This window comes from Pristiophorus japonicus, chromosome 5 (assembly GCF_044704955.1).
Source record: "Pristiophorus japonicus isolate sPriJap1 chromosome 5, sPriJap1.hap1, whole genome shotgun sequence".
NCBI classification, from domain to species: Eukaryota; Metazoa; Chordata; class Chondrichthyes; family Pristiophoridae; genus Pristiophorus; species Pristiophorus japonicus.
The window spans coordinates 118,909,938-118,934,625 of record NC_091981.1 but is presented as its reverse complement, the minus strand read 5'-3'; the positions used below and the strand labels follow the sequence as shown (position 1 = coordinate 118,934,625).

Genomic DNA, 24,688 nt, shown 5'->3' with positions numbered 1-24,688 from the left:
AAGAAAAATGAAGTCATGTATTCGTGCCAAATCCTCTATCAGCCTGATCCTGCCATACAGCACTGCCCCCTGGTTATCAAAATCCATGACGAGGCCTTGGACAACGTGGACCAGTTTCCATACCTCGGGAGCGTATGTCAGCTAAAGCAGTGCGCCAGCACAGCCTTCGGTTGCCCGAGGAAGAGAGTGTTTGAAGATCAAGACCTTAAATCCGGCACCAAGCTCAGAGTCTTCAGGGCGATACCATGGTGATACCCGCCTCCTATATGGCTCAGAGACGTGGACTATGTACAGCAGACACCTCAAAACGCTGGAGAGGTACCACTAGCGCTGCCTCCGTATGATCCTGTAAATCCATTGGCAGGACAGACGCACCGTCAGTGTTCTCGCTCAGGCCAACATCCCCAGTATCGAAGCACTGACTATGCTCAATCAGCTCCGTTGGCCAGGCCACATCTGCATGCCAGACACGAGACTCCTGAAGCAAGTGCTCTGCGCGGAGCTTCGACACGACAAGCAAGCCCCAGGTAGGCAGAGGAAACGCTTCAAGGACACCCTCAAAGCCTCCTTGATAAAGTGCAACATCCTCACCAGCACCTGGGAATCCCTGGCCCAAGAGCCCATAAAGTGAAGGAAGAGCGTCTGGGAGAGTGCTGAGCACCTTGAATCCCATCGTCAAGAACAAGCAGAAACCAAGAGTAGACAGCGGAAGGAGTGTGCGTCAACCCAGGCTCCCCAACCACCCTTTCCTTCAACCACTGTCTGCCCCACCTGTGACAGAGACTGTAGGTTCTGCATTGGACTCCTCAGACACCTGAGAACTCAATTTTAGAATGGAAGCAAGTCATCCTCGACTCAGAGGGTCTGCCTATGATGATGATGATGATGATGAATACCTGGGATAGATCTACAGCTTCACCTTTCATTACTCACTTCATCGAAATTTACAGCACGGAAGGAGGCCATTTTGGCCCATCGTATCCATGCCGGCCGACCAAGACCAATCTATGCCCCCTGGTTGTTGACCCTTCTGCCAAGGGAAACAGGTCTTTCCTATCCACTCTATCCAGGCCCCTCATAATTTTATACACCTCCATCAGGTCTCCCCTCAGCCTTCTCTGTTTTAAAGAAAATAGACCCAGCATCTCCAATCTTTCCTCACAGCCAAAATTCAGGCAACATTCTTGTAAATCTCCTCTGCACCCTTACCAGTGCAATCACATCTTTCCTGTAATGTGGTGGCCAGAACTGCACACAGTACACCAGCTGTGGTCTAACTAGTGTTTTATACAGTTCAAGCATAACTTCCTTGCTCTTGTATTCCATGCCTTGACTAATAAAGACAAGTATTCCTTATGCCTTCTTAACCACCTTATCTACCTTACCTGCTACCTTCAGGGATCTGTGGACGTGCACTCCAAGGTCCCTTTCTTCCTTTACACTTTTGAGTGTCGTATCATTTAATGTGTACTGTATGCCCTTGCCTTGTTAGATCTCTTTAAATGCATTATCTCACACTTATTCAGATTGAATTCCATTTGCCACTGTTCTGCCCACCTGACCAGTACATTGATATATTTCTACAGTCCACAGCTTGCTTCTTCATTATCAACCACACAGCCTATTTTAGTGTCATCTGCAAACTTCTTAATTACACCTCCAACGTTTAAGTCCAAGTCATTGATAAATACCACAAAAAGCAAGGGACCCAGCACTGAGCCCTGCAGAACCCCACAGGATACAGCCCTCCAGTCACAAAAACACCCATCAACCATTATCCTTTGCTTCTGAGCCATTTTTGGATCCCCACTTGAAGCTCTTATAGGCAAGATTGTCCACAGTTCCCTTTTTCAAAGGAATCAAGGTATTCCAATTTAAGAGCTCTTCTCCAGTTGGGGACTGTTCTTTTGTATTATGTGTCAGCTAATCATGGAACATGTCCAAATTCTTTTTATATTTGAAAGTTGAATGAGCACACGCAGTTTCGTACATGTTCCAAAGCTACAGCCCATCCTGGGGTGTCATTAAGAGACCATGCATCATGCATCTAGGTTACAATGCTTTTATGTTGATGCCTTTTGACTTCATCAAGGTTTTCAATTGTAAGTTACAGTGATGCGCTCTATGGTCAGCAGTGCAGGGCTGTAAGGTTGTATGAGGGTTTGCCGTGGGCTACCAGTAAAAATGCCACAGATTGCCCAGTAAAGCTTTGTGGCATGCATATATGGGCCATTTAGATGGTGAATAAAACTGTTGGCTATGCTTACTTTGATTGTTTTCTTCTATGTCTGACCCCAGGTCTTGGGAAAAGTTTAGAGGTAGTGCACCTCACGTTGAGCTTGGCTGTCACCTTCTAACAGGCTGGTTGCCCTACTGTCCTCTGGGCAGGGTACCCGGCAGATGCAAACATGACAACCATTCTTAGACCCACCTCATGCACCAGCACCTCCACTTCGCCAACCATCAAACAGGGAGATCAAATGGTGTGCCACTCCAGCACTAGCCTGCAGACTTTATTTCATGCCTCCACTTTTATTGTGCCAGCTACTGTTTTTTTTTTGCCACAATTGTTTGCCCCAAACAGCCTTTGGAAGTGGTTAAAATAAGCATATAAATATTGACAGCCTTTTTAAAGGCCAGCAAAATTTCTGCCCCTTACCCAATGTGAACCATTTCCCTTTATGTGGGTGCATCTCTTTAAACGTACCCAGCAACCCTTGTTAAGGATTGCTGCTATGCGATTTGCAGCCCCTCCCCCCGGTCAGCTCCTCCGATCAGGGGGCGTGTAAAGCCATCTCCTGCAGAGTTCATGCAGTGATTGCAAAATCAAAATAAAATTTTCGTTGCCATTCAAACATAAATGTGTTATTTATGAGCATTTCCTGCGACCTGGTGAGTCATGTGAGAAGTGAGGCAAAAATGGCATTTATTGAAATCCAAATGTAAATCATTTGCTACAAAGCATAAAATTAAAATATGGAAAGCAAAAATAAAATTTTAGACAAAAACATTTTCTAGGACCAAAAGTAAAATATAAAGCTAAAACTTGGAAATAAAGACTAGTCTCAAACTAAAACTAAATTTTCTCCTCAAACAACAAATAAAAAACTCTTGATCTACTACCAAAACTAAAACTACAAATTGTAATTATTTCTAGAACTACAAGATTAACAACTTGTATTAATATAGTACCTTTAACATAGAAACATGTCTCAAGGAAGTTCATGGCAGTGTAAGCAGACAGAAACGAACATTGATTCAAAGGAGCAGATATTAGGAGGGGGTGACCAAACGCTGGGGAGGGAATTTCCGAGCGTGGGGCCTGGACAGCTGAAGACGCGGCTGCCAATGGTGGGGTAAAGGGGGGGGGGGGGCAGGGTGCAGGAGAATGCCCAAAAAGCTAGAGTTGGAGGAATGGAGAGTTTGGGGGTTGGTTGGGTTATAGGGCTGGAAGAGGTTACAGAAACAGGAAGAGGCCATGAAGGGGTTTAAACACAAGGATGAAAAATTTAAATTAGAGATGTTGGTGGACCAGACACCAAGTAGGTCAATGAGGACGGGGGTGATGGCTGAGCAGGATTTAATGCGGAATAGGATATGGGCAACAGGGTTTTGGATGAGGTGAAAGATGGAAAGCCCTCCCAATGTTTAATTGAAGCAAACTTTGGCTCATGCATGACTGAAAGTCACACAAGCAGTCTGACAACACAGAAGCAATGAATGGTTCGAGAAGGGTGCTATAAAAGGTAGAACTGGGTGTTGTCAGCGTACATGTGGAAGGCTACCCTTTGTCTTCGAATGTTGATGAGGAAGAGGAGGGTGCCAATGATAGATTTTTGGGGGACTCCAGAGGTAATAGCATGGGGCAGGAAGAGAAGCCATTGCTGGAGGTGATCTGGCTACAATTGGATAGGAATGCGAGGAGTATTCGGAACCCAGGAGAGGGCTCTGAGCTAGTTAGAGTGGGTGAGAGTGCAGATGAACAGGACCCCAAGAAAGAATGCAAAAGGCAGGAGGCAACAGAGCAGAGTAGCACTGGGGTAAGTATAAACCACAAGGTGATAGGAAGGAACAATATGTATGAATATAAAGGGGCTGCAGGAGGGGTCAAAACTAAAAGTCATGGTTTAAAAACTAGTATTAAACACTCTACTAAAACGCACGCAGCATTCGAAATAAAGTAAATGAGTTGACGGCACAAATCATTACAAATGGGTATGATTTGGTGGCCATTACAGAAACGTGGTTGCAGGGTGGCCAAGACTGGGAATTAAACATACAGGGGTATCTGACAATTCGGAAGGATAGACAAGAAGGGAAAGGAGGTGGGGTAGCTCTGTTAATAAAGGATGATATCAGGGCAGTTGTGAGATGATATTGGCTCTAATGAACAAAATGTTGAATCATTGTGGGTGGAGATTAGAGATAGTAAAGGGAAAAAGTCACTGGTGGGCATAGTTTAAAGGCCCCCAAATAATAACTTCACGGTGGTGTGGACAATAATCAAGGGAATAATGGAGGCATGTGAAAAAGGAACGGCAGTAATCATGGGGGATTTTAACCTACATATCGATTGGTCAAATCAAATCGCACGGGGTAGCCTGGAGGAGGAATTCATAGAATACATACGGGATTGTTTCTTAGAACAGTATGTTACAGAACTTACAAGGGAGCAAGCTATCTTAGATCTGGTCCTATGTAATGAGACAGGAATAATAAACGATCTCCTCGTAAAAGATCCTCTCAGAATGAGTGATCACAGTATGGTTGAATTTGTAATACAGATTGAGGGTGAGGAAGTAGTGTCTCAAACGAGCATACTATGCTTAAACAAAGGCGACAACAGTGGGATGAGGGCAGAGTTAGCTAAAGTAGACTGGGAACACAGACTAAATGGTGGCACAATTGAGGAACAGTGTAGGACTTTTAAGGAGCTCTTTCATCGTGCTCAACAAAAATATATTCCAGTGAAAAAGAAGGGCGGTAAGAGAAGGGATAACCAGCCGTGGATAACCAAGAAAATAAAGGAGAGTATCAAATTAAAAACCAATGCGTATAAGGTGGCCAAGGTTAGTGGGAAACTAGAAGATTGGGAAAATTTTAAACGACAGCAAAGAATGTCTAATAAAGCAATAAAGAAAGGAAAGATAGATTACGAAAGTAAACTTGCGCAAAACATAAAAACGGATAGTAAAAGCTTTAACCGATATATAAAATGGAAGAGAGTGACTAAAGTAAATGTTGGTCCCTTAGAAGATGAGAAGGGGGATTTAATAATGGGAAATGTGGAAATGGCTGAGACCTTAAACAATTATTTTGCTTCGGTCTTCACAGTGGAAGACACAAAAACCATGCCAAAAATTGGTGGTCACGGGAATGTGGGCAGGGAGGACCTTGAGACAATCACTATCACTAGGGAGGTAGTGCTGGACAGGCTAATGGGACTGAAGGTAGACAAGTCCCCTGGTCCTGATGAAATGCATCCCATGGTATTAAAAGAGATGGTGGAAGTTATAGCAGATGCATTCGTTATAATCTACCAAAATTCTCTGGACTCTGGGGAGGTACCAGCGGATTGGAAAGCAGCTAATGTAATGCCTCTGTTTAAAAAAGGGGGCAGACAAAAGGCAGGTAACTATAGGCCGGTTAGTTTAACATCTGTAATGGGGAAAATGCTTGAAGCTATCATTAAGGAAGAAATAGCGGGACATCGCGATAGGAATAGTGCAATCAAGCAGACGCAACATGGATTCATGAAGGGGAAATCATGTTTAACTAATTTACTGGAATTCTTTGAGGATATAATGAGCATGGTGGATAGAGGTGTACCGATGGATGTGGTGTATTTAATTTCCAAAAGGCATTCGATAAGGTGCCACACAAAAGGTTACTGCAGAAGATAAAGATACGCGGAGTCAGAGGAAAAGTATTAGCATGGATAGAGAATTGGCTGGCTAACAGAAAGCAGAGAGTCGGGATAAATGGGTCCTTTTCGGGTTGGAAATCGGTGGTTAGTGGTGTGCCACAGGGATTGGTGCTGGGACCACAACTGTTTACAATATACATAGATGACCTGGAAGAGGGGACAGAGTGTAGTGTAACAAAATTTGCAGATGACACAAAGATTAGTGGGAAAGCGGGTTGTGTAGAGGACACAGAGAGGCTACAAAGAGATTTAGATAGGTTAAGTGAATGGACTAAGGTTTGGCAGATGGAATACAATGTCGGAAAATGTGAGGTCATCCACCTTGGAAAAAAACAGTAAAAGGGAATATTATTTGAATGGGGAGAAATTACAACATGCTGTGGTGCAGAGGGACCTGGGGGTCCTTGTGCATGAATCCCAAAAAGTTAGTTTGCAGGTGCAGCAGGTAATCAGGAAGGAGAATGGAATGTTGGCCTTCATTGCGAGAGGGATGGAGTACAAAAGCAGGGAGGTCCTATTGCAACTGTATAGGGTATTGGTAAGGCCGCACCTGGAGTACTGCGTGCAGTTTTGGTCACCTTACTTAAGGAAGGATATACTGGCTTTGGAGGGGATACAGAGACGATTCACTAGGCTGATTCTGGAGATGAGGGGGTTACCTTATGATGATAGATTGAGTAGACTGGGTCTTTACTCATTGGAGTTCAGAAGGATGACGGGTGATCTTATAGAAACATTTAAAATCATGAAAGGGATAGACAAGATAGAGGCAGAGAGGTTGTTTCCACTGGTCGGGGAGATTAGAACTAGGGGGCACAGCCTCAAAATACTGGGGAGACAATTTAAAACCGAGTTGAGAAGGACTTTCTTCTCCCAGAGGGTTGTGAATCTGTGGAATTCTCTGCCCAAGGAAGCAATTGAGGCTAACTCATTGAATGTATTCAAATCAGATAGATAGATTTTTAACTAATAAGGGAATTAAGGGTTATGGGGAGCGGGCGGGTAAGTGGAGCTAAGTCCACGGCCAGATCAGCCATGATCTTTTTGAATGGCGGAGCAGGCTCGAGGGGCTAGATGGCCTACTCCTGTTCCTAATTGTTATGTTCTTATGGAACCAAGTGAGGCAGTCCCAGACAACAGAGAAGAGGCATTGGAGGAGGAAGATTTATTTGACTGTGTCAAAGGCTGCAAAGAAGTGGAGGAGAATGAGGAGGGATAATGTACCACAGTCAAAGTCACAGAGAATGTCAGTTGTGACTTTGATTAGGGCTGTTTTGATGCTGTGGCATGACAGGACCTGGCTCCAGATTGGAAACTTTCAAACATGGATTTGCGGTACTATTCTCTATTAAAGATAGATCTCTCTTGTTGCTTTACTCCTATTTAGAATCAGATAATATGACATTTGTTATTTTAAATTGCACTCTTTAGCCTGTAATTAATAAAATGTATAACATTCTTTAAAAAAATGAGCACAGATTTGGGAGGAGACAACATGTTCAAGGACTTGAGAGGAAAGGAAGATTGGAGACACGCCAGTAGTTTTCATGGAAAGAGGGTTTGAATGTGCGTTTTTGAGGAGATGGGTGATGATGGTTTTGAAAAGGAGGGGGACAATACCCAAGCAAAGAGAACCATTCACAATAATAAACAATGCAATAGAAAAACATACTTGTGTATATATGGCATAACAACACTGTTGAGACTGCTGGAGTTGCTTACCTTACACCCTTCACAAGTGATGCAACGATAGTGATATCCTGTGGCTTTGTCACTACACACAACACAAAGCTCGTCCTTGTCCAGATAGCTTGGTATATAACCTGCAAAATGACATAAACAGAAATAATTTAGTGTTACAATAGTCTATATATCACTGCAAATGTATAAAACAATACCACTTAAATCCACTGAGTGTGTCTGGAAAAATTAGGAGATGAACATGTATTATAAACCTTCAGTTCAGCTGAAACCACAGGGCAGATATGTTGGTAATGGAGACCGAGATTTTGCTTACCTCAGTGAGTCCGGGGTCGAGTCACGGCTCCGCTGTTGGCTGTCTCGCTGCCTAAAATGAACTTGCCTCAATGGGGCTTGTTAAGGCTACCCAGTGCACTTCCTGGCCCAATTAGATGGAGCGGGTCTGGTATCATCATTCATGACCTGTCATGAGTCGGTTTCCTTCAAGGGACCATGGCCACCTTACTTTTGAAGTTTGTGCTGCCAGTGTTCTACAGCATTGAGGTGCTGCAAACACTGACAATCACTGCACAGAGGTGCACGGCTGCATCCAGGTTCTCCCATGACACCCTCCATATGCTTATGGAGGGAGTCAGAGCATGCAGGGAGGTCCTCTGCCCCAGGAGTCCAAGACAGCCTGGTTGCACATTGAAGAGATGGTCACTTTCTCCACCTCGGGCGGTCTTGGGCCAGGGTCTCCCAGGTGTCAGTGGTGATGTCGCACTTTACCAGGGAGGCTTTGAGGGTGTCTTTGTAACGTTTCCGCTGCCCACCTTTGGCTCGTTTACTATGAAGGAGCTCCGCATAAAGCATTTGCTTAGGGAGTCTCGTATCTTGCATGCAAAATTTGTGGCCTGCCCAGCGAAGCTGATCGAGTGTGGTCTGTCGTTGAGCTGCAGTACGTGGACGACGCCTGCGTCTGCGCACATTCTGAGGCTGAACTCCAGGATATAGTCAATGTATTTACTGAAGCATATGAAAGCATGGGCCTTACGCTTAACATCCGTAAGACAAAGGTCCTCCACCAGCCTGTCCCCGCCACACAGCACTGCCCTCCAATCATCAAGATTCATGGCGCGGCTCTCGACAACGTGGACCATTTCCCATATCTTGGGAGCCTCTTATCAACAAAGGCAGACATTGATGTGGAGATTCAACATTACTCCAGTGCACCAGTGCATCCTTCGGCCGCCTGAGGAAAAGAGTGTTCGAAGACCAGACCCTCAAATCTACCACCAAGCTCATGGTCTACAGGGCTGTAGTAATACCCGCCCTCCTGTATGGATCTGAGGCATGGACGATGTACAGAAGGCACCTCAAGTCGCTGGAGATATATCACCAACGATGTCTCCGCAAGATCCTGCAAATCCCCTGGGAGGACAGGCGCATCAACATCAGTGTCCTCGCTCAGGCTAACATCCCCAGTATTGAAGCACTAACCACACTCGATCAGCTTCGCTGGGCAGGCCACAGAGTTCGCATGCCAGATATGAGACTCCCTAAGCAAATGCTTTATGCGGAGCTCCTTCATGGTAAATGAGCCAAAGGTGGGCAGCGGAAAGATTACAAGGACACCCTCAAAGCCTCCCTGGTAAAGTGCGACATCACCACTGACACCTGGGAGACCCTGGCCCAAGACCGCCCGAGGTGGAGAAAGTGCCTCTTAGAGTCTCAACGCAAAGAGCATGAAGAGGTCAAGCGCAGGCAGTGGAAGGAACACACGGCAAACCAGCCCCACCGACCCCTTCCCTCGACGAATGTCTGTCCCACCTGTAACAGGGTCTGTGGCTCTCGCATTGGACTGTTCAGCCATCAGAGAACTCACTTTGGGAGTGGAAGCAAGTCTTCCTCGATTCTGAGGGACTGCCTATGATGATGATGATGGTCACAAGCAGGGATGTCATCAAGAGGACCTGGGTGCAGTGGCACAAACCTTTCGACGATCTCATTAGATCAGGAAACGTGAGTACAAAGCCAAACTCACCTTCTGCTGTGTCTCTCATCACATCCCTATCATTCTGTCTTTCCTAATCTACACATCCTTACTCACACCAACTTACCTCGCACTTCCATCCATCCCTCTCTTTCTATCTCCATTATCACATCCTCATCTCACTAGCCACCCTTCACACTCATCCTCATCCTAATGCAATCATACCAACTAACAACACACAGGAGTAGCCACTTGGGTGTTTTATGCAATGTTCATGTAAAGTTGCTATTAATGTGGTGTCAAACATTGAAATGTTCATTATCAACACTTTGCATTCTTGGTCAGGTTTGTGTGTACCTTTGGAACATAAGAAATAGGAGCAGGAATAAGCTATTTGATCCCTTGATCCTGCTCCGCTATTTAATAAGATAATGGCTGATCTGATCATGGACTCAGCTCCACTTCCCTCCCCGCTCCCCATAACCCTTTATTCCCTTATCGCTCAAAAATCTGTATCTCCGCCTTAAATATATTCAATGACCCAGCCTCCACAGCTCTCTGGGACAGTTTTACAACCCTCTGAGAGAAGAAATTCCTCCTCATCTCAGTTTTAAATGGGCGGCCCCTTATTCTGAGACTATGCCCCATAGTTTTAGTTTCCCTTATGAATGGAAATATCCTGTCTGCATCCACCTTGTTGAGCCCCCTCATTATTTTCTATGTTTCGATAAGATCACCTCTCATTCATCTGAACTCCAGCGAGTATAGGCCCAACCTACTCAACCTATCTTCATAAGTCAACCCCCTCATCTCCGGAATCAACCTAGTGAGCCTTCTCTGAACAGCCTCCAATGCAAGTATATCCTTCCTTAAATACGGAGACCAAAACTGTAAGCAGTATTCAAGGTGTGGCTTCAGCAATACCCTGTACAGTTGTAGGACTTCTCTGCTTTTATACTCTATCCCCCTTGCAATAAAGGCCAACATTCAATTTGCCTTCCTGATTACTTGCTGTACCTGCATATTAACTTTTTGTGTTTTATGCACAAGGACCCCCAGGTCTCTCTGTACTGCAGCACTTTGCAATTTTTCTCCATTTAAATTATAATTTGCTTTTCTATTTTTTCTGCCAACGTGGATAACCGTATATTTTCCCACATTGTACTCCATCGGCCAAATTTTTGCCCGCTCACTTAGCCTGTCCATATCCCTTTGCAGATTTTTTGTCCTCCTCACAATTTGCTTTCCCATCCATCATTGTATCATCAGCAAACTTGGCTACATTACACTCGGTCACTTCATCCAAGTCATTAATATAGATTGTAAATAGTTAAGGCCCCAGCACTGATCCCTGTGGCATCCCACCATTTGCTGTTTGCCAACTGGAAAATGACCCGTTTATCCCGACTGTCTGTTTTCTATTAGTTAGCCAATCCTCTATCCATGCTAATATATTATCCCCAACCCTGTGAACTTTTAGTTTGTGCAGTAGCCTTTTATGTGGTACCTTATCGAATGCCTTCTGGAAATCCAAATACACCATATCCACTGGTTCCCCCTTATTCACCCTGCTCATTAGATCCTCAAAGAACTCCAGCAAATTTGTCAAACACAAAGTGGCTTAGTGAGTTGCAGTGACTGGTGAGATAAAATGGTACCCCCCACAATGGTGATGAGTGTGAAAGTAATGGATTGGGCACTGTAGGAATGCTTTATTTTGTTGTTGTGGGGTGGTGCCAACCTGGCGCATCATGTGCAACGTCAAGTGAAGTAAATCTGGCCAGGGTGAGGCCTTCCCTGGCCTCCTGGGCAGCAATGTGGTCGGGTGCTGATGCCCTCTGTCTTGTGCTGCATCAGATGATTGCAGAGAAGGTTGGTGTTGTTGTTGTTGGTGCTGTGGGTGTACCTGGTGCTGCTGGTGTTGGAGCTGATTGTGGTCAGATTCTGAGAACCAAGGTGAAACAGTATGAATGATACCCATGCTGATCGAATAGATGGCAGGTGAGTTGAGATAAAAGAAACAATCTGTCAATAGTGAGACAGATTGTTCCAATGAGGTGGCACTGGATGGAGAGTTTGGTCCAAACACTTGCAGCCTGCATAAAGCTCAATCTGTATTCTAAATGGAGCAAGCAACAGGTTCTGCACTTGGAAAGTGAACAGCTGTGAGGTGGGAGCTTTTATAGTGCATTTCAAGCTGTCAACTAATCAGCTGATTCAATGGCCATTCAACTCCCGCCTCAGGTTACCAGACGTGGCCCACGAGCAGCGTGGACCCTGTGGGTGTGCAGTTAAAGTTAAAAGATAAGGTTAAAACCGTTATTAAGGATCTATCAACAAGTCAATAATTGCCTTAATTCGGTCGCCCGCCTCTGCGGGTCGGGTCTGATCCGAGATCACAGACATGTGGAGGGCTGACAGTTGGTTCCTGACCCGCTGTCAAAAAAAAAAATCACATTTCCCACCCAACCCTTCACCAATCCTGCTCACTGACTCCCCAGAAAATTCCGGGCCGAGAGTCTGCAGGTCAGTGTCAATAGAGGCAACTAAAAATGAAAAATCCTTAAACAGAAGATCTTCTCTGCTAGCTTCAAGGGTCTTCTGTAAAATGAGTTCATACAATTTCAACCTAGTTCCTCTGGGCCAAGACTTTGTTGTGCAAAACTACCTTTAATTTGGCTATATACCATAAAACAGAAAATGCTGCAAATACTCAAGATCAGTAAGCATCTGTGGAGAGAAGAGATAAGTTAATGTTTCGAGTGGACTTGAGATGCGCCATCAAAAATATTAACTTCGCTCCACAGATGCTGACTGACCTGCTGAGTGTTTCCAGCATTTGATGTTTTTGTTTCAGATTTCCACCTTTATCACTTTTTTTTTGCTTTAGAGCTGTACTGTGAATTTCAGAGAAGCCACAGCATGATCAATGTAGGAAATGGAAGAATGCTAACTTGTGCAGTAGGAATATTCTGACATTGGGTCTTCTAATCACTTCAAGTATATCTACCAGCCTAATGAAAAGTGGACTGAAAAATACTCAACTTAATTAATTACAATAGTTAGTTTACTTGTTTCTCTCTTTATAACTGCTCTTCCTAATCAGGTCTCGGGCAGGACTTTTGCAGTTAAATGTAAAGGTAGATCACCCACCATCACCTCTCTTTTCCTGAAAGCACCAACTCTTTTAACGAGTACAATTCTATGGCTGCTGGTCACCCGCCAGTATCTTGCCCAATTGCCCATTATTGATGAATGAGCCTAGATAGGGCATGTCAGCAGGCTATTTGACTTTGGGGACACAACCAAGCCCAATCTTATCCTAACCAGATATCTACATGTGCATCTCCAGTACAGGTCACTGAATAGAAATCAGGAAAATTAATCATGGATGGTTTTCCTTTCACTCCTACAGCGATGTTGAAAGCAGGGACGTTGTGTCACTACTGTCTGAGAACAGATAACTCAGCACGGACAGGAGGAGAAATGGCTGGGCCTCAGCGTGCGATTGGAGGGCTATCTGGGGTCAGGGAAGTAGATTGCAGGGGTCTGGAGGAGGAATGGCTGGGCCTCTGTGTGATCGGAGGGCAGTCAGGGGTCGGGGAAGAAAATCGCGGTGCTCTGGAGTACTGTTGGGTGTTTGGGGCTTGGTGAATATCGAGAGGTCGGAGTCAAGTCGGCGATCTCAGGACCGGAAGCAGCTATTATTATGGTAAGTACTTAACTATTTTTAAATTCCCTGCTGTTTAGCGTTGGTTTTCCTGTTGGCAATCAGCACTGTGGCGTCTCAGGCATAAGCCAAAGTTGCAAGAGGGAACTGAAGCACATGTCAGGTCCGTTATTTGCATATGTAAACGGCCTAACGCTTGCTTCAGTCATGGGTAAAGGATGTCTCTTGTTTAGTCTTTAACAAGATGGCGTCCAGCATGGCCTGCACCACAAATGAGCATGTACAGTGTGGATTCCATTTTGGACACAACATGGCAACCATTGCGGTGAAAAACCAGGCACTGCAGGGCCGAATGTCAAGCCCAGTTTTTATTATAAAATTAACCTTGTTTAATGAAATCAGAGAGCTATATTTCAAAAATCTTAACTGAATATTTCATTACGACAATGAAACCTTTCCACATGTGTGAATGACTTTGAAAAACTAAATTACACCTGCAATGTTTTAGTTATAGCCTAGTCCCAGGTATTCACTCGTGTACAATGACTCATCCTATATTCACTGGCGTTACACAATACAGAAATAAAAATGAAAAAACTGCACCTAGCAGTTAGTTGGGTTTCAAATAACGGGATAGGATTTACAGAATACATACATTTTTATTAAATGTAATGAACCCAAAGATTACAAAGTAATTCAAATATTAGCAATGATATACCTTATGTATATACTGTGCCAGCCAGTGGTTCAGTTGGTAGCACCCTCGTCTCTGAGTCAGAGGGTAGAATTTTCACATTGCAGAGTGTGCAGATTTGGGGGTGGGTCGGCAGTTAAAAGCACAGAAATTGACAACGTGTCAGAAACCCGTCATCATCCACATTTAACTCTGGAGAGTTTCGAAGTATGCCACGAACCTGTTCGGGAGAGGCGGGCGACCTCACTGAGGTAGTTAACTGCTCGTTTAGAGACCTTTAACTACCTTTTTAACCTCAGGTTTTGGCTTTAACTTGTTGCGCACGGGATTCACATATCTCGGGAACCTTGCCTGTGAAGGGGAGGCGGAAGCTCAGTGACGATTGTGCGAATCAATTGAGAGCTGGAACAAACACATTAATATTCACAAATTACACCTGTTTTCTTGTCTAAGGGAAAGGCTCTTGCTGACTCCATTTTGTGCCGAGATATGGTTGTCAGGAGTTTGCAGGTCATTTCTGAAACCTAGGAAGCCACTCTCACCACATTGCTACTCATATCAGTACATTGAAGGATTGTGCCTCTGATCTCCACTTTACCTGCCATCTATTAGATCAGCATGGGTGCCGTTTATGTTGTCTCACCTTAGACCTCAGAATCGGAGCAAGTTGAGCCCCAGCACCAACAACACCAGCCGCACAAGCAGCAGCAGCAACAGCAACTGCACCAGCAGCCTTCTCCTCACTGACCTCATGCTCCACAGGAGAGAGAGGGTCAGCCCGGGGTGCACCACACCGGAGGTGATACCCCCAACTCAGGGTTTACAGGCAGAGGATGAGCTTCCTGGACAGCAGTGCTTCAGGAGGCCCAGATTATCACGCCAGGTCATTGCAGATATTTGTAGCTTGCTGGAATAAGTCCTGCTGCCCAGAGGACCTGGTGGACATGCCTTACCAATAGCTTTCAAAGTCACCACCGCCCTCAACTTCTTCGCCTCTGACTCCTTCCAAGGATCTGCAGCAGAGATTTGCAGGATCTCGCAGTCGGTCGGCCACAAAAGGGTCACCCAGGTGACCAATGCCATGTTTCACAAGTCAGCACTTATGTAAACTTTGCCACTGATTAAGCCAGTGTTACTGTGTCGGCGCTTGGCTTTCCGGCTCTGGCTGGCTTCCCATGGATGCAGGACGTCATCAGCCACAGACATGTGGCCATGAAGGCACCCCACATCACCCAGGCGTGTTTGTGAACCGCAAGGGCTTCCACTCCATCAATGTGCAGCTCGTCTGCAACCATAAAAAGATCATTATGCATGTGTACATCAGATTCCCTGGCAGCTGTCATGACTCTTTCGTGCTGCACCCTCAGCTCTTCGCAGCTCCAAACAGACTTACCGGCTGGCTGCTTGCAGACAAGGGCTATCCACTGAAGGTGTGGCTGATGACACCTTGAGGAGGCCAAGCAATGAGGCCAGGAAGTGTTATATTGAGAGCCACACACCCACCAGATGTGTCATAGAGCAAACAATCGGCATGAAGAAGATACGCTTCAGATGTCTGGACAGCTCTGGAGGAGCCCTTCAGTACACACCAGCCAGGGTCTCCAGAATCATTGTTGTATGCTGCGTGCTGCACAACATAATGCAGCAGCGAGGATTGGAGCTGCAGGAGGAGCAAGGTGCAGAGTGCACAGCCTCTTCGGAGGAGGAGGAACAGGTGGAACATGAGGAAGAGGAGGAACCCGAGGTGCATATGGCACCAGCAGCAGCACACATTTCTGCCCAGGAGGCCCGGGATTTCCTCATAATGGCTAGATTTACTTAACTTGCACCAGTGGACCCATATGGTACCCAGCTGCTGTACTAACTCCTCCCTCCCCCAGCAACACCACAAAGCAGTCCTAAAATGACCAAGCCATCCCTGCAAACCCCCAGTGCAAAAATGGATCAGACGGGACAGTTGTGCAAAGAAATTAATTTATGTGCGTCAGAAATACAACTGATAGTTAACATTAACATTTGTCGTACATCCATGTGCATCTAGGATTTTTTCTTTTTTCGTTTGTGTATGCTTCCACGAGGTGCACCCCCTGTGGCTTCAGCAGAAGTAGAGGCAGGCTGCTCACTTTCACGCTGTGACTGCTTAGTCACTTTTGGTGGCCACCTTCTGGGTTTTGGAGCCTGTGAGGGCCTCGCCAAAAACTGCTCCTCCTGCAACTGTGCAGGGGCAGACTCGGCCATCGGGATCCGAGGCAGCACGTGGAGCTCTGACTGAGGGGGGAGGCAATGGGGGAGAAGTAGAAGTGCTTTGAGCAGTGCCTCCACTTCTATGTCTCCTTTCACCATCATCCCACTCATGGGCCATTGGGCTCGCAAGGAGCTGGAGAGCAACTTGCTGCACGTCAGTGGGGTGATGAGGTGCCCAAGACTACTTTAATATCCCTCCTCGAGATGAGGGTAATGAGTGTCTGCAGTCTGTTGTTCACAGCAAGCATGTTCTTGTTAGACTGGCACATTAGCTGTTCCATGAAGGTGGCTAGCCTTTCTATGGAACAGCACATCATCGCCACTGCCTGCGAGATGGTGATGCTTTTGTTGCAGATGGACTCTTCCATTCTCTCTACAGTCGCACACATCGCGGCTGCAAAAGCTGCCAGAGCCTCATGCAATTGTTGCTGCTCCTCCAAGATCACCCTCTTTCTCGATGGCCCTCGAGGCTCAGCATCTGCATGTAGCTCAGCAGAGCTTGGAGCATCCTGCGCCCTCCAGTGAGGAGTCTCCACTGCTGTTCCTGTCAACACCATCTGGTCTTGTTCACTTGTGGCTTGTGACGCACCGGGTGACAACACTACTCTGTCTCACACAGGAACCACTGAGGTGCATGTATCTGCACTGGTGCTGGGTGCACTTGGATCTGCTGACGGTGCACCCTCAGAGGCTGGAGCTTCCTCTGAGGAGTTGTCTTCCTCCTCCGAGGAGTTGTCTTCCTCCTCCAGCTGGACAGTGGGGCGGGGGGCATGTGATGGACCTGTGGGAGAGTAAAGAGATGAATTAGAAGTATTATGATAAGAATAGATCACGTTATTATGATGACATTTCACTGGCTGCTGACATCAGTCACCACGAGTGACTGTTGCATGCCTTGCGGCTGTATGAGATATAGTTCTGTCACCAGGTTGCTGGAAGTTCCCCCTCTCTCTGTCTCCCACCGCCAGCAGCTCTGCAACTCCAGAGATTTTGAGGGCCTCTCCTCTGCTGGAGTCAAGTTGATGAATATTAGAGGGCCACCTCCAGTTCTCTGCCTCTCCCTGTTGTTCTGGGCTCTCTTCTCCTGCAGGTAGGGAAAAAAAAGAGAACTTTGAGTGAGAGTGATGGAATGAGTGTAAGGAATGGATGAGCTACATCTGAAGAGGGTGACTATGAGGGAGTGGGGTGAGAATGCCAAATGGTCTCCTTCTGAGGTGTTACTTGCTATGATTGCATTAGGATGAGTGTGAGTGTCAGTGGTGGTTAGTCAGATGGGGATTTGAGTATATAGATAGAGAGGGATGGGTGGACCTGCAAGGTAGGTTGATGTGAGGAGTCATGTGCAGGAGTAGGCTTGGGAAGGCAGAATGATGAGGTTGGGGTGACACGCAGGACATAGGTGAGTGTGACATTGCACTTACCTTTCCTGATCTCATGATATTATTGAATCTTTTGCAGCACTGGATCCACATCCTCACCACATCCCTGCTGCTGACCTTCTCCGCGATCTCTAGCCAAGCCTTCTTATGGTCTCTGGCTGGTCCATTTTGGTCATCCGCAGGGAAGACGACCTCCCTGTGTCTTTGACTTCCTGGACCAGCACTTTCAGGAAGGCATCTGGGAATCCTGGCACAGCCCTCTATCTGTGACTCACAGAAATCTCAATATAATGTAGCAATTTGTAGTTCTTCAAAACACCATGATCTCTTCTACAGCAACCTTCAAATGAGGGGGGTGCAAGGGTACTTTAAATAACTGCGCTGAAAACCAATCATCAGTGACGTCATCCGACCCGCTCCATTTAATTGGGCTGGGAAACCCACATGACTGTTTCAATTGATGCAATTGGATTAAACGTGCAGTGCAGAACACGCTGTTGAGAAGGTTGGCATGGGGATCCGCCCTATCGCTCAGGTAAAGGATTCTGTCCAGAAGGTTGTGGGTTCAAGTGGGTTCCAGAGACTTGAGCAGAAAAATCTAGGCTGACACTCCAGTGAGGGATTTCTGCAGTACTGAGGGAGTGCTGCACTGCTGGAGGTGGTGTCTTTTGGATGAGATATTAAACTGAGGCCCCGTCTGCTCTCTCGGGTGGATGTAAAAGATCCCATGGCACTATTTCGAAGAAGAGCAGGGGAGTTCTCCCTGGTGTCCTGGCCAATATTTATCCTTCAATCAACATAACAAAAGCAGATTATCTGGTCATTATCACATTGCTGTTTGTGGGAGCTCGCTGAGCGCAAATTGGCTTCCACGTTTCCTACATTCATCATCATCATAGACAGTCCCTCGAAGTGAGGATGACTTGCTTCCACTCCAAAAAGGAATGAGTTCACAGGTGTTTCAATGAAGGACCTAATATTCCAGATCCCGAACTACATCTTGGAGGGTGGAAGGTGCTTGGATTTTTTTAACATGTGGTGGCCGTTGCACACCAGCCACCACACGAGCTTGACAGAGCTAGGTCTTGGTCCAGTGGCAAGGGTTAACCAAGACGACTGGAGACCAGCTCTGCTGCACGGACCGAGCGCGCACACATATAGCAGTGTGGGCTGGCCCCTGCTGCCCCTGGGCCCTTGACTTTTCTGGGCCCCAGACTCAAGCCTCTCCCGAGCCCCGATATAGGTATAGCACAAATGTATAACGCATTCTGATCAACAACTGCTGATTTTGCTGTTTAAATATTACAGAGGTTCCTTCATTACAACAGTGACTACACTTCGAAAAGTACTTCATTGGCTGTAAAAGCGCTTTGGGATGTCCGGTGGTATGAAAGGTGTTATATAAATGCAAGTCTTTCTTTCTTTAAACCTAACAATTGAATTGTACGATAATTATGTGCATAATAGTTCAAAAAGACATGGGTACTGGTTCTCTACAGTGATGGTTTAAGACGTTACAAATAATCAGGTGAACTGGTTTGCTGGGGAACTCTAATGATTCCTCCTTTTCAGCCCAAACAGAGCCACTATGTTTAACCCTTAAAGTTCTAGTTATTAAATTTGTTATGTTACCTGTAAAAAGTTCCTTTATTCAGTAAGGTTTCAACTGCATACTGCATTCACTCTCGCATAATGATCAAGAGTTGCAAAAAATAAACAAAATCAAAATGAGGAGTAATGTAGGTCAGCACAAGGGAAATGACGATCACAAGTTTCTACCAAATACTCAACTAGAGAGCTTTTGTCATTATTTTACTTCATAAGATTTAGAGATCTTCAATTCCAGGTGTGTTTAGGTAAGGATTTTTTCACTTCATTTTTATGTAAAGGATAAAGTTGCTCATTTGCGCTCTTCTTCCATATTTTATGACAAATGTAAACAGCTAATTAAAATATAAAGCAGATTTTGGGCTAGTAGTAAATACAGTAGTTTACTATGTTGAAGGTTTATTTTAAATACTGCCTGTATCCTAACTCGTACCAAGTCCCGTTCACCCATCATCCCTGTACTCGCTGACTTACATTGCCTCAATTTTCGAATTCTCATCCTCATGTTCAAATCCCTCCATGGCCTAGCCCCTTCCTATTTTTAACCGTCACCAGCCCTACAACACTCTGAGGTCTCTGTGTTGCTTCAATTCTGGCTTCTTTTGCTTCCGCCACTTCATTCGTCCTACGTTGGCGGCCGTGCCTTCAGCTGTTCAGGCCCTAAGCTCAGGAATTCCCTCCCAATAACTCTCTGCTTCGCTCCTCCTTTAAGTACCTCATTTAAACCTACCTCTTTGACTAAACTTTTAATATGTTCGCAGGTAAGGGTTAGGACAGATAGTGAATGGGTGACCAAGAGACAAGGCAAGAGCAGGAAGATAGTGCAGGAGTCCCCTGCGGTCATCTCCCTCCAAACCAGATATACCGTTTTGGATATTGTTGGGGGAGATGACTTACCAGGGGAAGGCACCAGCAGCCAGGTTCATGGCACCATGGGTGGCTCTGCTGCACAGAAGGGTGGGAAAAAGAGTGGGAGAGCTATAGTGATAGGGGACTCTATTGTAAGGGGAATAGATAGGAGTTTCTGCGGCCGCAACCGAGACTCCAGGATGGTATGTTGCCTCCCTGCTGCAAGGGTCAAGGATGTCTTGGAGCAGCTGCAGAGCATTCTGGAGAGGGAGGGTTAACAGACAGTTGTTGTGGTACATGTAGGTACCAATGATATAGGTAAGAAGTGGGAAGAGGTCCTACAAGCTGAATTTAGGGAGCTAGGAGTTAAATTAAAAAGTAGGACCTCAAAGGTAGTAATCTCTGGATTGCTACCAGTGCCACATGCTAATCAGAGTAGAGGGAACAGGATAGTTAGAATAAATACGTGGCTTGAGCAGTGGTGCAAGAGGGAGGGATTCAAATTCCTGGGACATTGGAACCAATTCTGGGGTAAGTGGGACCTGTACAAAAGGGACAGTTTGCACTTGGGCAGGACTAGAACTGATGTCCTGGGGGTAACATTTGCAAATGCAGTTCGGGAGTGTTTAAACTAATATGGCAGGGGGATGGGAACCTATGCAGTGAGACAGGGCGAAGTAATATGGAGTCAGAAACAGATGGCAGAAAGGTAAAAAGCAATAGTGGAAGGCCAACTAAACAAAGGCAAGAAACAAAAAGGGCCACACAACATCATAATTTTAAAAAGACAAAGGGTGTTAAAAAAACAAGCCTGAAGGCTTTGTGTCTTAATGCAAGGAGTATCCGTAATAAGGTGGCCGAATTAACTGTGCAAATAGATGTTAACAGATATGATGTGATTGGGATTACGGAGATGTTGCTCCAGGATGATCAGGGCTGGGAACTCAACATCTATGGGTATTCAACATTCAGGAAGGATAGAATAAAAGGAAACGGAGGTGGGGTAGCATTGCTAGTTAAAGAGGAGATTAATGCAACAGTTAGGAAGGACATTAGCTTGGATGATGTGAAATCTATATGGGTAGAGCTGCAGAACACCAAAGGGCAAAAAACGTTAGTGGGAGTTGTGTACAGACCTCCAAACAGTAGTAGTGATGTTGGGGAGGGCATCAAACAGGAAATTAGGGGTGCATGCAATAAAGGTACAGCAGTTATCATGGGTGACTTTAATATGCATATAGATTGGGCTAACCAAACTGGAAGCAATACGGTGGAGGAGGATTTCCTGGAGTGGATAAGGGATGGTTTTCTAGATCAATATGTCGAGGAACCAACTAGGGGGGAGGCCATCTTAGACTGGGTGTTGTGTAATGAGAGAGAATTGTGCGACGCCCCTTGGGGAAGAGTGACCATAATATGGTGGAATTCTACATTAGGATGGAGAATGAAACAGTTAATTCAGAGACCATGGTCCAGAACTTAAAGAGGGATAACTTTGAAGGTATGAGGCGTGAATTGGCTAGGATAGATTGGCGAATGATACTTAAGGGGTTGACAGTGGATGGGCAATGGCAGACATTTAGAAACCGCATGGATGAACTACAACAATTATACATCCCTGTCTCGCATAAAAATAAAAAAGGGAAGGTGGCTCAACCGTGGCTATCAAGGGAAATCAGGGATAGTATTAAAGCCAAGGAAGTGGCATACAAATTGGCCAGAAATAGCAGCGAACCCAGGGACTGGGAGAAATTTAGAACTCAGCAGAGGAGGACACAGGGTTTGATTAGGGCAGGTTAAATAGAGTACGAGAGGAAGTTTGCAGGGAACATTAAGACGGACTGCAAAAGCTTCTATAGATATGTAAAGAGAAAAAGGTTAGTAAAGACAAACGTAGGTCCCCTGCAGTCAGAATCAGGGGAAGTCATAATGGGGAACAAAGAAATGGCAGACCAATTGAACAAGTACTTTGGTTCGGTATTCACTAAGGAGGACACAAACAACCATCCGGATATAAAAGGGGTCAGAGGGTCTAGTAAGAAGGAGGAACTGAGAGAAATCCTTATTAGTTGGGAAATTGTGTTGGGGAAATTGATGGGATTGAAGGCCGATAAATCCCCAGGGCCTGATGGACTGCATCCCAAAGTACTTAAGGAGGTGACCTTGGAAATAGCGGATGCATTGACAGTCATTTTCCAATATTCTATAGACTCTGGATCAGTTCCTATGGAGTGGAGGGTAGCCAATGTAACCCCACTTTTTAAAAAAGGAGGGAGAGAGAAAACAGGGAATTATAGACCGGTCAGCCTGACATCGGTAGTGTGTAAAATGATGGAATCAATTATTAAGGATGTCATGGCAGCGCATTTGGAAAGAGGTGACATGATAGGTCCAAGTCAGCATGGATTTGTGAAAGGGAAATCATGCTTGACAAATCTTCTGAAATTTTTTAAGGATGTTTCCAGTAGAGTGGACAAGGGAGAACCAGTTGATGTGGTGTATTTGGACTTTCAGAAGGCTTTCGACAAGGTCCCACAAAAGAGATTAATGTGCAAAGTTAAAGCACATGGGATTGGGGGTTGTGTGCTGACGTGGATTGAGAGCTGGTTGTCAGACAGGAAGCAAAGAGTAGGAGTAAATGGGTACTTTTCAGAATGGCAGGCAGTGACTAGTGGGGTACCGCAAGGTTCTGTGCTGGGGCCCCAGCTGTTTACACTGTACATTAATGATTTAGACGAAGGGATTAAATGTAGTATCTCCAAATTTGCGGATGACACTAAGTTGGGTGGCAGTGTGAGCTGCGAGGAGGATGCTATGAGGCTGCAGAGCGACTTGGATAGGTTAGGTGAGTGGGCAAATGCATGGCAGATGAAGTATAATGTGGATAAATGTGAGGTTATCCACTTTGGTGGTAAAAACAGAGAGACAGACTATTATCTGAATGGTGACAGATTGGGAAAAGGGGAGGTGCAACGAGACCTGGGTGTCATGGTGCATCAGTCATTGAAGGTTGGCATGCAGATACAGCAGGCGGTTAAGAAAGCAAATGGCATGTTGGCCTTCATAGCGAGGGGATTTGAGTACAGGGGCAGGGGGAGGTGTTGCTACAGTTGTACGGGGCCTTGGTGAGGCCACACCTGGAGTATTGTGTACAGTTTTGGTCTCCTAACTTGAGGGAGGACATTCTTGCTATTGAGGGAGTGCAGCGAAGGTTCACCAGACTGATTCCCGGGATGGCGGGACTGACATATCAAGAAAGACTGGATCAACTGGACTTGTATTCACTGGAGTTCAGAAGAATGAGAGGGGATCTCATAGAAACATTTAAAATTCTGACAGGTTTCGACAGGTTAGATGCAGGAAGAATGTTCCCAATGTTGGGGAAGTCCAGAACCAGGGGTCACAGTCTAAAGATAAGGGGTAAGCCATTTAGGACCGAGATGAGGAGAAACCCAGAGAGTGGTGAACCTGTGGAATTCTCTACTACAGAAAGTTCTTGAGGCCAATTCACTAAATATATTCAAAAAGGAGTTCGATGTAGTCCTTACTACTAGGGGGATCAAGAGGTATGGCGAGAAAGCAGGAATGGGGTACTGAAGTTGCATTTTCAGCCATGAACTCATTGAATGGCGGTGCAGGCTCGAAGGGCCGAATGGCCTACTCCTGCACCTATTTTCTATGTTTCTATGTCTATGTTTCTAATATTGAGATCCTTTGGCTTGGTACCAAATTTTGTCTGATTACGTTCCTGTGAAGTGCCTTTAACGATGTTAAAGATGCTATATAAATGCAAGTTGCTGTTGTTAATCAAGGGTGATAAGTACATCTCCCTGCTATGGTTCCCACTAACTACTTTTATATTGCCTTCGTGCTGCCAACCACTCTGATACATGGGTCTTGCACAATCCATGGTTCAAATTTGGTAAGGTCGGTGGCTGTGAAAAACAGGCCTTCCTGGCCACTGGCCTTAGTGAAGCTGACTTGTTTACCTTTGGTGTCATTGCCTTCAGCATGAGATCTGTGCATTGGGAGGTGACCGCACTGGAACATTAAAATAAATATTACTGTAGATGCTGCTCATATTAAATGATTTAATCACAATCCTGCTAATGGTAAATATATCAAAGCCTTTCCCAGCAAGTGTGATTGTCATATTCTTGGGTTTTTATCGTAGACATTTTTTCAGGGTCAGTGTCATTAGCCAGTCCTGTAACAGTCATACTTCCATCTCCAATATTTTTCAGTATGGCAGTACTAGTGGTGATCTTACTGTCTTTGCTTTACCTACCTTTGCATTTTTACTCTTAAATACTGGTTAGGAAGTTGGAACGGCAGGATTGAGTGGCAAAAGACAGAGAGTAGGAAAAATGGGTAGGTACTCAAATTGTCAGGATATGATATTGGCAGGGACCGCTCCAAAACTCACAAAGGGCAATTTACAAAATGGCAGCCCCTCCGCGGAGAGTCGGTGCCCATTCCCGGTTGTCCCATGGCTGCCGCTTTCAGGCAACCAGAGGCCTTACTGGGAGGGGCAATTTTGGCCCCTATGGTTCCAAACCTCTGGGTCTGTTGTCGACTAATTCACAGAATCATATTCGGCACAGAAGGAGGTCATTGTGTCTGTACCAGCTCTGTGAAAGAACTA

General features: G+C 45.5%; 1 protein-coding gene across 2 annotated transcripts in view; it reads right to left on the bottom strand.

Moving 5' to 3' along the window:
• The window catches only part of thrb (thyroid hormone receptor beta), a 325,662-nt gene that overhangs the window by 22,403 nt on the left and 278,571 nt on the right, over nucleotides 1–24,688 (bottom strand). For both annotated transcript variants that reach the window (XM_070880886.1, XM_070880887.1), the window contains one exon: nucleotides 7,649–7,749. In XM_070880886.1, coding sequence (XP_070736987.1) covers nucleotides 7,649–7,749 — 101 coding nt within the window. The remainder of the gene's footprint in view (nucleotides 1–7,648; nucleotides 7,750–24,688) is intronic.